The 12273-nt window shown below is 40.2% G+C and overlaps 1 protein-coding gene across 5 annotated transcripts in view; it reads right to left on the reverse strand.

Annotated features, from left to right (window-relative positions):
• Nucleotides 1–266: 266 nt before the first annotated feature.
• Nucleotides 267–12273, reverse strand: part of AREL1 (apoptosis resistant E3 ubiquitin protein ligase 1) — a 35173-nt gene continuing 23166 nt past the window's right edge. For all 5 annotated transcript variants that reach the window (XM_042463012.1, XM_042463037.1, XM_042463021.1 and 2 more), the window contains 10 exons: nt 10924–11045; nt 9843–9918; nt 9314–9423; nt 7645–7824; nt 7399–7524; nt 6804–6933; nt 6589–6647; nt 4890–4979; nt 4162–4337; nt 267–3277 (listed from right to left, as the gene is read on the reverse strand). In XM_042463012.1, the coding sequence (XP_042318946.1) occupies nt 3175–3277; nt 4162–4337; nt 4890–4979; nt 6589–6647; nt 6804–6933; nt 7399–7524; nt 7645–7824; nt 9314–9423; nt 9843–9918; nt 10924–11045 (1172 nt within the window). In that variant the 3' untranslated portion in view covers nt 267–3174. The remainder of the gene's footprint in view (nt 3278–4161; nt 4338–4889; nt 4980–6588; nt 6648–6803; nt 6934–7398; nt 7525–7644; nt 7825–9313; nt 9424–9842; nt 9919–10923; nt 11046–12273) is intronic.

Below are 12273 nucleotides of genomic sequence, written 5' to 3' on the forward strand. Positions count from 1 at the left end.
CAATTAAGTTCAACTGTCAGGCCCTGTATTATAATGGAATTCCCCAGGAATTTTTGGCGCAGTTTTGGTGAGACACTTATCTGCTAGAGAATTCAAAATACAAATCTACAAATCCCATGATCCTGTAGAATGCAGTCATGGCACTTAAAGTGGTCCCAGGGTGCTGTAATAATATCTTGTAAAGGACACCACGGAAAACTTGAAATATCAAAATGTGGTAGTATTCCAAGTGTTTAATAATCTCTGTATGGGAAATAACATACACACAACATACTGTAAATTTTATTTATTATACAAACTATTTACACAGTCATCTAGTAGAGGCTTACATAATTCTTGCTGAATCCTGTCTAGATCTGGCTAGCTAGAAATAGGCTCTAGCCAAGCTAAAATAATGGATCTTGGTTTCTAAAGCATGCAAAGTAGTTCTCAGATGCAGGCCAAGTTCTGTGGTATCCAGAGCAGCTCCAGATGACAAAGATGTACATGGAACTACACCATGGGCTTAACCTCTGTCTTTGAAACTGATGCATTTAGTATTAGATGGAACAAGTAGGGGCCAATGAATGGGAGAAACCTCTTCATAATATACACACACACACTATAGATGGCTAGAACACAGTCTATACCATGGCCCACACTTGGGAATCAGGGTGACATACAACATTAGGAATGAACAGTAAGTGAAAGTTAGGAAAATAATTGAGATTATAAAGCACTGGGAAGAATGGACCCAGCTACCAATGGGGGTGAAAAGGAGCATACACACAAGTGTATGAATAGCTAAGAACTAGCAGCACCCACCACTGCTTTGACTGTGCTTGTGTAAAAAGAAAATCCTTGGCATCTGCAGAGAGGCAAGAAGTGCCAAATACATATTATTAGGAGAGTGGTTTCAAGCAGAGGATGTCTGCTGAATGTCCAGCCACTCATTTCTCAATATAAAAACAGCTAAGCTTTAGAGAAGAAAGGAGAAGATTCCTGAGGAAGATGTAGCAAAACCAACCTTGAGCCATGGCTGGAAAAAACCTTCAGTAGGCCAGGGAACAAGACAAGGACTGGATCAGCACCAAGCAACAACCCCCAACAATTCCCTGGCTGAGCTGCGCAGCATAATCTCCTTTTGGTCCCTGCAGAGAGCAGTGGGTAGTGACAAAAGGCATTCAGGAGCCTGAATCACACTGCTTGTAGAAGCCATCCTTAGTGCAATAAGATGGCACATATAAGCTTTTTTTTTAAAGAGAGTAACTGCTTGAGGAGAAACAAAATATTTGCTATGAAGGTAAATACAGTGGTGGTCTCTAAAAATGCCCCAAATGGAAGGGATCCCTGAATTGTTCCAATACTCAGAGTTTAAACATTTTTGGCAAAACAATGGCTTTAAGTTCTGTACAAATGTGATATGTAGTCAGGTAAAGGAAATGTCAAGTTAAAGTGTTCTATTCATGCAGATTTGCAAACTGTCTTATTTTCTAATTGCAAGTGATTCAGCTTAAGTTGGAAAAGCACAGAACTATCATTAAAAAGTGTAAGACATAACCAGTTGTCTTCTCAATAAATCTATAACCTCAAGCTATAGCCAAATGATTGAACTGGAAGAGTTTGTACAATCTTGAATTGAAATTTTTGAAGGTTTGTTTTTACGAGCTATCCAACTAAGATTCTAATTGGGGGCAGGAGAGTGGAACACCATTAATCCAGACAGTCATAATGTAGGCTCCTCTCACTCTTTCACCAACAACTTCTATCTCTTGATCAGGAGACACACATTTTAGATGCTGACAAAATAGTCAGTTCACCATCCAAACAGATTTTGGCTTTGATGATGAAATGATTACCAGCTGGAATCCCTGAATTCCCATTCCTTTATTGCAAAAGAAACAGGAGAGGTGAAAAGGATGGAATCAAGAGATGTTCATCTATTTATTATACATGGCAGCTCACACTGTTGCTTTCTTAATATGAAAAGTAAACAGAGCACTGTACTGCTCTGGGGACCCATTTCTTCATGGGAAAGTAACAACAGCTCTAATTTAATCCCCTCATGTCATGGAATGCTCAGGACACAGAATGCAAGATAACTGGAAATAAGGAGGGCACAAGTACCAAAAAAAATTATTTAACATTTCTCTGCCTCAAACTACAGAAATAATACTGCTGCTGCCATATGGTAGAGGTAGATACCAGACCCTGTGGAATGGGAGAGAGACCAAGGTATTGGGCTGTACTCAATATTCACCACCTCCTTGTATTAGTATACAAACATACACTTGATGCACACAATATCAGTTGCCTTTTGGCCTACCACCTCTGCTTTCAAGTATCCAAAAAAATCAGTACTAGGGTATTCATGAAACTTTAATGTGTATTATCCATCCTCTCTGAGGATGAGTACTGTCAGAAACAGCTATTTGGAGAAGAAACTCCTCTTCCAGTTCAGTGGCATAGGCCAGTGGAAGCCACTGCCACTACAGAAATACATCCTGTTGCCAGCTCCTAGTGGAGGTAGAATGATGCCACTGGTGGGGTTAGCACTTGTGCTCCAGAAATGAAATGCCACCTGCCTGCCTGCCTTTCCCAGCAAGAGCAACTAGTGGGCAGCACCCAAGGCAAGGTAGCTGGGAGAAGTAAAAAGCCCTAAAGGACAAGGTACCAAAAGGAAGTGGGGTGGGATGGGGAGAATAATATACTCCTGCAAAATTCAAGAGCATTATTTATGTGAAAACCTGGGCCAAGGCATGGAAAGGTATTAAGGCTTCCCAAAATAGGGGAATTTAGAGCTCCATACTGGTCTACTCATCCCCAAAACAACCAGAATACTATAAATTACAGATCTTCTCCTGTATCAAAATATTAACATTTGCTTATGAGCTTCCTTCATTCAGAAAACCAGGCATATTATGCCCTATGAAATGCAAGTACCATATCACTCCAAAAGATAAACCCCATTTCATGTACCATACTATGAAGGGAAAGGGGCAAGAGGTGCTCCTAATAATAGGCTTCAGACACAGGGAGGCATCTATGTGACACTGCAGTTTGACATTTCTGTTTGCATGGTGTTTCTTCTTCATCCTCTTTTGCTCCCAGAGTTGCATGAGACTGGAGCAGGGACATCCGGATGGACCTTACCCTGAAGAGCTCAGAAAGCTAAATGGACTCCTCCTGGGGGAGTCAGAGCATACCAAATCCCTCACAGCCCTCACTGATGGCCAACTGCAGCATCTTGTGCACCTCTTCATAAGAATCATATGTTGGGAGGCACAGCTGGTTAAAACTGAAAGAAAGAACAAACTAAGATATAATATGAAACATTGATACATAATGCTTTCAATATTTTCTAGACAAGAGAAAAAATATCTGCCTCACTGGTGACACTTATGGGCCAAGATTTTACATCTAAATAAAATAAATAGTCCTGTGTAGTATAACAATTCCACATGCAGAACTCAGTTATGTCTTCCCTGACAACAGTCTCAAAACTCATTGTGCCATTGTGATAGCCACTACTTCATTGTTGGTGGAAAGCTGGGGGCATCTGGCTATTCTCCCACAGCCAAATGCAATCAATGAGATTTTCCACCAGGATCCACTGCATCCTCCAGAGGTCTCAGTAGAGTATGTCAGCCTGTGTTTGGCTATGGAAACACAGCCAGACTGCTCTTCAAACTCCTCCATCATCCACCGGCAACAGAATGGCCACTGGTGGCAGCTATCACAGAGAATCATGAGGGAATTGTTGCTTTGCAGAGGAGGGAAAGGAATACCAACCTCCTCAATGATCAAAATAATTGCAAGAATAAGGTGAAATTATGCCTGCATATCTAACTAACAGGATATCAGCCATGAAGTTTGATCATCACATGTTTTCCTCGAGGAGCTAAATGGCCTTTAAAATTGCCTTCAAAAAGAAATTGACAATTCAATTTCACTAAAACAGATGAAAAAGCTGTGCACTCCTCCAGATGTTGCTGAACTGCAACTATGAGGAGCCTTAGGTATAGCTAAGTGGTGAGGAAAACGAGGAAGATCCCCATGTAAATGACACCATAATTTTCCCTCATGCACGACCAAGTAAGTGCAAAACCAACTGCTTGCTCCATTACAAGCTCATGCCAGATGACTAAGATACTCCTGCAAGAGCACCCAACAAGTACTCACCAAGTATGGGCTGTTGGCAGTGTACTGTGCGTTGGAGCTGCAATGATCTGGAAAGATGGACAGAGTGCAGCAAATCCTCCAGGAGGCAGCTGAGAAGAGCCAGTGGTGAACTGCAACAGCCTTGCCAGCTCCTCCTGTGTGAAACTGGAGACCACTGTCCAAAACCACCGCATTACCTGCACAATGGAGTAACAAGTCAGGGAACTAAGGAAAATGGAAAATTATAGAGAGAAATACAGCTAAAAAGTTCTCACAAAACAAGCTGTACAGAGATGTCAATTTTGAGGTCAGACCAGAGAACGGATTAATCATGTCATTCACATCTCCTGAAGTGAACTGTTACCTCTCTCCAAGTCCACTTCCTAAAATGTTGCCTAATCCTAAAAATCTCATAAGATTTCTTTTTCTATGTTTTTAACAATAGCAACAACAAAATGTTAAGTAATAAAACTATAGATTTGGTTTGTTATTAAAGTAACATACATCTGGCCCAAATAATATTTTTAAGAAAAGACAAAGTGCACATGTACAAAGAACATTCCTGGTGTTGTAAAAACCACAGCAATAAAAATTATCATGAGATTTACAGAATGTTCACTGATACAGATTTGATTTGAAAGTTTACTACCCAAGCTTTGTATTTCCCTTACACCACTCCTTTCTCAACCTTCACTGTTTAAAAAGACAGCCAATCTATTATTGAAGAGGAGGAAAGTCATACTATGTACCTTTTCTCGGAAGTGCCAAGAACCACCCACTACTACAGCATGTGCTTTGAAATCACAGACACTGATATCTCCAGTACCACACATCAGCAGCTGAAAAAAAGGAAAATATTTCACTCAAAAAGTGTTTTAAGCTGTTTCCCCCAATTAGTTAATATAGTCAGCTCTAGAACTTTAAATGCTCAGAATTTAACACTAAGGACATCACTCCTTCTAACATGCTCAGATGCTGAATTGAAAAAGGATTCCAGCCAATACAGAACAAACACTTGGGGGGACGGGGTATGAGTATGCTCAGAAAAACAACATTTGCAGAGAATCTTTCCAAGGAGACACACATTTTAATGATTAAATTTTGCTGTAGGTCTCATTTATATCTATATACACCTTGACAAAAGGTGCAAAGAAAGATAACACTCCCCTATTGTAGAGATAATACTAAGGAAAGGGAGAAACAGTATTTATTTCAGACTAAAGTGACTGGAGGCAGATTTTTTGTTCTTCAGAACAACATGGTCATTTCAAAATGTATGGCACTTCTACTGATTATCCCATATGCTGAATTTGGTGACAGAAGTCCAAGTACTTTTGTCTTCTTAGATTGTAAGCCTGAGGGCAGGGAACCGTCTGACTAAAAAATTGATGTACAGCGCTGTGTAAACTTACAGCGCTTTATAAATAAAGGTTAATAATAATAATAATAATACACCTACCAGAGTCCCAACTGGATATACAAAATACAGCAACTAACCATCATTTTTGGATAAAACACTACAGAACTATTCAGTTTTTCAGCCAAAATGCTTCTTAGAAGGCACAGATGTGCATATGTATCTTGGACCCAGATACTTCCCAAACGAACAGGATGTTCTACATTGGCTTTGAAGGTCCTCCTTAGAATTTGGTATATATAAACATTTTTAAAAAAATATAGATCACTGGCTAGGATGGGTAGTAACCTAAAATGTTGTATCTCTAAGGTGGCATATACCCTAGGGTTGTAGCTTCTCCCTCACCACTTCATTTTAAGCATCATAAGCATGATGTATTATAGGCTCGAGAGTTTCCAACCAGGTTCCCTGGAAATGACAAAAGGACAGTTGGTGTTACACTGTGCCATTATCTGTATAGCACAGAAAGGAGACAGAGGCAATGGACAAGTAATCTGGTGCAGCAGTGCTGTTTAGGATGTGATTTCACAGTTAATTGGAGTTAGGAAAGAGTCTATGTGTCCGTTGGTCCAGAACTGCTACAGTTTCTTCTTTATTATGGAGGAGGAAGGGAAAAGCAGAGAGTCTGCATTGTGAAGGCACCCTAAATTGTTCAGTAGGCATGTCTTCTGAGCCCAGGTGAGCCATTATTACTTGTTGTTGTGAGCAGAACAGTTTCCCCTAGTTTAATTGGGTGGCCTCATGAAAGCTGGTTTGGCTAAGTAAACACTCATGAATGGGGGCTCCCAACATCTCTCACTTCAGTATTTCACATCCAACTGCAAAATTACAGCAGTCTAAAGCAGTTCACATCAAACTAGGATGTGATGGAGTCACAATTTACTTTGTATCAATATGCCAGGGGCATGCATCATACTTGTGCCCAATGGCTACTGTTGCTTCTTGACAGCTAATGGCTCAAGGACCAGCACTGGTCCATGAGCTACATGCTCAGTAACACTGGCCTAAAGGACAACAGTACATAATCTCACCTCAAGTTCATTTTCATCAAAAATAGCTAGGAGGTTTTCAGGAACTAGCTCATTGAGACCTGGAAGAAGAGGAGGAAGAAAGATTCACATGAACCATGGAAGGACATTAATAAAGCATCTCGCAATAATTCCGGGTTTGTTTGTTCAATTAAGTTAGTCATTTTGAAAATCTTCAAACAAAACAAAAGCACAAAGGACCACATTCATCCGATTACCTTTTAAAAAGTGATCCACTTCCTCTCTAACCTGATTGGCTAGCCTGTACTGTGCAAGCAGATTCAGGTAGAAAATTTTATTCTCATTTGTGACTGGCATTTGAGCACCACCAGTTACTAGTTCAACCACCTAAAAACAAAACATGACAAAATTTTCATGTGCCGGTGAAAAGTTACATCTATTTCATCAATCTACACAGGAAGAAATCCTTTACATGCGAGATGGACAATGTGTGGCTTTCCACGAGTATGTGTACATGTTTGCATGTGCATGTTCAAAGTGCCCATCAAGTTATGGTGCTGCCATAAATTTTATAGCGTTTTCTTAGGCAAGGAATACTTCGAAGTGGTTTTGCCAGTTTCTGGGCTCTAACTACAGTGATTCCACGCCATTGGCTAGAGCTGTTAGCCGTACAGCTGCCTTGAGTCCCAAGCCATATGAAAGGTTGGATATTAAAATAAATAAATATTAGGAAGACCCCAAGCTGCCCACACCAACTTAATACCTTTTACTTTACTTTCTAGTGACACACTGCTCTTTTCATCATTGGGAACAAAAGAAACTGACATTGTAATATCTCAACTAATGTCTTACCTTCTCCAATTGTCCCGATTTGCTGTACTTTTCCTCAGCAAAAACCAACTCCATCTCGCTCACATCATTATTTAGGATGAAACAAACTTTAGATTTATAGAACTCGGGGTCATCCGTCTCAAAATACTGTGGGGGAAAACCATGAAAGAGATGAAGGAAAGAAAATAAATTTAGTATGTACTGTGAAACCAGATTTGAGTCTACCGAATATTTTGAAGCATAATTCATTGTTCAAAGAAACACTACCTTATAATGCATCCGCAGTCCTATGATCTGAGCCAAGAAAGATCTGGTGAAACGAGCTCTCACCAGCTGTTTGTAAGCTCCTCCCAAAGATGACTCATAGAGACACTTTCCAACCAAGCGCCCTGCAAATTCATACACTTTCAGCCGCAGATATGAAGGCCTGTTGGGATTGGGGTGCACCTACAAACAAGGGAGCCCACAATTACCATAGTAATGCCCACAATAATCAAAGCAAGTCCAACTAGAGATATTCTATTCATTTTTTTCTTGTATATTGTGGACAAAGGATTTCGCCTATCATTTCTGGTCTGATTGTAAATGCAGATATCTTTCTGACTAAAGCTGTATCCACACTACAAAAATAATCCAGACTGACACCACTTTGACTGGCATGGCTCAGTGCTATAGAATTCTGGGAACTATAGTTTGCTGTGGCGCCAGAGTTCTCTGACAGAGAAGGCTAAATGTCTCACAAAACTACAATGCCCAGAATTCCACAGCATTGAGCATTCGCAGTTAAAGTGATATCAAACTGGATTATTTCTGCAACGTGGATGCTCCCTGAAGGAATCACCTTCTGCTCTGAACCCATTAGCAATAGTATAGAATTTAATCACATGAAGACAACTCTGTGACATCAATTTGACATGAAATAATAAACCCTCAGCAAATATGTGGCTGGTTTCCATCACAAAGGGACCCTTATATGTGTGAAGGGCAAAGTCCCTCTAGACTATGCTATTCTGACACAAAAAAGAGTGTATTATCTATCTTGGAAACCTCCAGGAGCTGCAATTCACCTTTTAAATTGCTTGCAAGTCTTCCCTGCACTGTTTAACCTCAAAATACTTGTTTTTCAAACTAAAAGTGGACTTTGTGCAGTTGTTTGTGGTCTGGCATTTTTGGCAGTCCATATAACCCAGAGGGGTTTTGGGGTAGAAATGTGGCTCCCAGACCTACTGGTGTAGGATTTCCTCCATAGATACAGGAACCATCTATAGAAACAGCAACCCCCTCCCCCTGAGAAAACCCTACATCCAAAGAATACCTGCCACTCCAATTGTTGATCTCCATCAGCCAGGATGACATGATACTCTTTTGTTTCCTTCTCTATACATTAGGTAATTATGGATATCTAATAGGACTTAGTTAAAGCAGTCAACAAACAACTTATACAGTGGTACCCCGGGATACGAATTACCCAGCTTACGAATTTTTCGGGATACGAAAAAATCCCATAGGGATTTATTGTTTCGGCTTACGAAGGTTTTTTCGGGTTACGAAAAAACCCCGGCGCTGTTTTAAATGGAAAGGCCGCCACCGGAGGGCAGCAGAGAGCTATTTTTTCCATTAGCGCCTATGGCAATTCGGCTTACGAAGGTTTTTCGGGTTACGAAATTAGCCGCGGAACGAATTAATTTCGTAACCCGAGGTACCACTGTACTGTCCTCCTTTAACACCAGTATTTCTTTTTATTTTCACCATCATTTCTTAGTATAAGTTCACACTAGCTACCGCCTTCATTCACATACTCATAACCCTGCCAAACAGAATAAACTTGAAAAAGCTGAGAAAGGGACATGAATATTTGATCATAAGCCTCTAAACTGAAGACATGAATAGATACACTGTCTCTCATTTTCACCAATTACTGGAGAAAGATACCCACCAAAGCTTGGTTGTTGTCACTGAAGCGGGTAAAAAGTTGATTGGTAGTATCAAACAGAACTTTACAGATCAATTCAAACCACTCTCTGCGAGGACCTCCCCAATCCAAGGCTAAAAGACAGAACAAATCCAAGACCAATCAGATCTTGCAAAAACAAAAAAGAAAATAAGTATGGTATCTATATACTGTAGACATGTAATCTGACCTTTACATTTAAGAAGAAATAGACCTGTTTTCTATATTTTCTATACTTAGACAATACAACAAAAGAATGTCAAGCAATTTAACTGTATTCAATGAGACCTGGATAACTGCCTTAGCTTTGCTACATCCTCAATTTATTATTTTAACCTGTGATGAGATATTTACATAAATGAGGTGGGTTAATATACTGGAGAATAAATTTACCATAGCTTGCAAAATACTATGTAAGTTTTATTAAGTTTTGGTCATTAACAGTACAGAATAAAGCCAAACAGACTTCTTACTTGTCTCTGTTATGCACAAACACAGTAAAAAGGTAACTTACCTTCTTCATCCTGGAAAATCACTTCAAAGTTTTTGCTCCAGTCAGAAACAGAAAAGTTGCGTGTTGCTTTCAGGGACTATGTATATAAAGAAAATGCAGTGTAAATTTATTTTTGCAGCCAAGAGACTAAGAATTTATTTTGTACGAACAGGTAACAAGTCTCTGATATGAATTACTTTGGTTTTTCTGCGTAAGTAGCTAATGAGGGAATCAAACAATGGGACTTTCTTGCTGACTTCTGTGAGTAATCAAACAGGCCTCCTATAACACAGATCAACTTCCCCTTAGTCATCTTAGAAAGGACTAATACAGTGGAACCTTGCTTTCTGCGGGGGATCCGTTCCGGACCCCCCTGCGTAAGGCAAATTCCACCTATGCTCGAGCCTCATTATAGTGAATGGGGCTCATGCATGTGATGGCCACGTGCGCCATAGAGTGTATTACAGTGCAGCTTCCGCGTAAACCGGAAGCCGCGTTTGGAGCGGGTGCGCAGTATTTAATACAAGCTACTTGCTTGATCTACATTTTCATGACCCTATGTATATGCAAATACATGACTTTAATACATACAAATAAGAACCACCTTGGCCCCTTCTCTCCTTTGCCCATGTGTAGTCCTTTGTCTGGTTTTGCAGCCAGTTTAAGTTTTCCCACCTTCTGCAAAACAAGCAACAGACTTATGGCACTTCATCTTAATGAAAGCCATTTTAAATGTTACCCTGCTTTTAAATAAAGGGCACTGGAAGCACAAACTTTCTTGTGAAGAAACCAAAAAAAGGAAAACTTTTCTGCATATCGTGTATGTGGCCCCTAGTGAATCCAGGGGAGGGCAATGTGGCCCTCTGAAATTACTCATCCCTGGTCTGCACAATCCCCTAAATTAGTGCTTTCCAATCTACCTGATATGAGCGATTCCCCACTCCCCAATTGACATGAAGTGGTACCACATTTGTGCCCACTGGTTACCATTAATTGCTTTCCTTCCTGGAAACTCATTGGGGACCATGACCAGCTCACCACTCTGAGTTGTACTGCTCTTAAAAAGGCATACACTATCCAGTTCTGTAAAAGAAATACTCACTGATTCCAAAAGGTTGTGACGGCTGACTTTCAAAGTAACTTTGGAGTGAGGTCTCTTCATGTGCACCTGACGCAATTCCCTATGGAAGAAGTTGACTTTGTCTTGAAAAGTCTCTGAGCCTCCTAAAACCAACAAGTCCATGGTCATCTCTCATTTCTGAAACAACTCAAGCATCAATGGTATCCTCAACTTTTTTATTTTTATTTATTTGTTTGTTTTTTGCAATGGGTATCAAAAATGCTAGATACCAAGACACCAGAGACAAGCCATCACACAGGTTCAAGAACAGCATCCAAAGGAGACGACTAAAATGGTGAAGGGTCTGGAAACCATGCCCTATGAGGAATGCCTTAGGGAGCTGGGGATGTTTAGCCTGGAAAAAAAAGAAGGTTAAGAGGTGATATGATAGCCCTGTTTAAATATTTGATGGGGTGTCACATTGAGGAGGGAGCAAGCTTGTTTTCTGCTGCTCCAGAGAACAGGACCAGGAACAATGGATCTAAGCTGCAGGAAAAGAGATTCCGCCTCAACATTAGGAGGAACTTCCTGACAGTAAGGGCTGTTCGACAGTGGAACAAACTCCCTCGGAGTGTAGTGGAGTCTCCTTCCTTAGAGGTCTTCAAACAGAGGCTGGATGGCCATCTGTCTGGGATGCTTTGATTTAGATTTCCTGCATGGTAGGGGGTTGGACTGGATGGCCCTTGTGGTCTCTTCCAACTCTACGATTCTATGATCTGGATCATGGTAATTCAACAAAAAAAATTCAGATGTATTATAATCTCAAAAGGATTAATAATCTCAGTATAAAAACATAAGGAACCAAAGGAGGATACTGTAAATCATAATTTTAAAAAATACCTAAATATACTACTATTTCTGATGGAATGTGTGCACAAATAAAAATTTCACCAACTATCACTTCCTTGCTGTTGTTATTGTTGTTTTCTGTCTTCAAGTTGACTCCAAATTGATAACAGCTCTATCATAATGTTTTATTGGCAAGATTTATTCAGAGGAGGTTTGCCACTGACTTCCTCTAAGGCTGACAGATTGTAACTTGCTTAAAGTCACCCAGTGTGTTGTGGACCCTGGTGTCCTACTCCAACACTCAAGCTACTATATCAGAATGACTTCCTTGTACCTTGTTTCCCTGTGCCTACTATTTTTCTCTTTTCTCTGTATCTCTCCACCTAGTCTGACACCCCCACTCCATTTCACACTCAATCTTTAAAAGCATTATTTACCTTCTCCACTGTAGCAGCACAGAACAGATTTTTTAAAAAAAGATTGGAGATGAATAAGTCCCCCCTTCCCACATTCATCAACCTTCCCTTTCTAACTGCGTAAATT

This window comes from Sceloporus undulatus, chromosome 1, assembly GCF_019175285.1.
Source record: "Sceloporus undulatus isolate JIND9_A2432 ecotype Alabama chromosome 1, SceUnd_v1.1, whole genome shotgun sequence".
NCBI classification, from domain to species: domain Eukaryota; kingdom Metazoa; phylum Chordata; class Lepidosauria; order Squamata; family Phrynosomatidae; genus Sceloporus; species Sceloporus undulatus.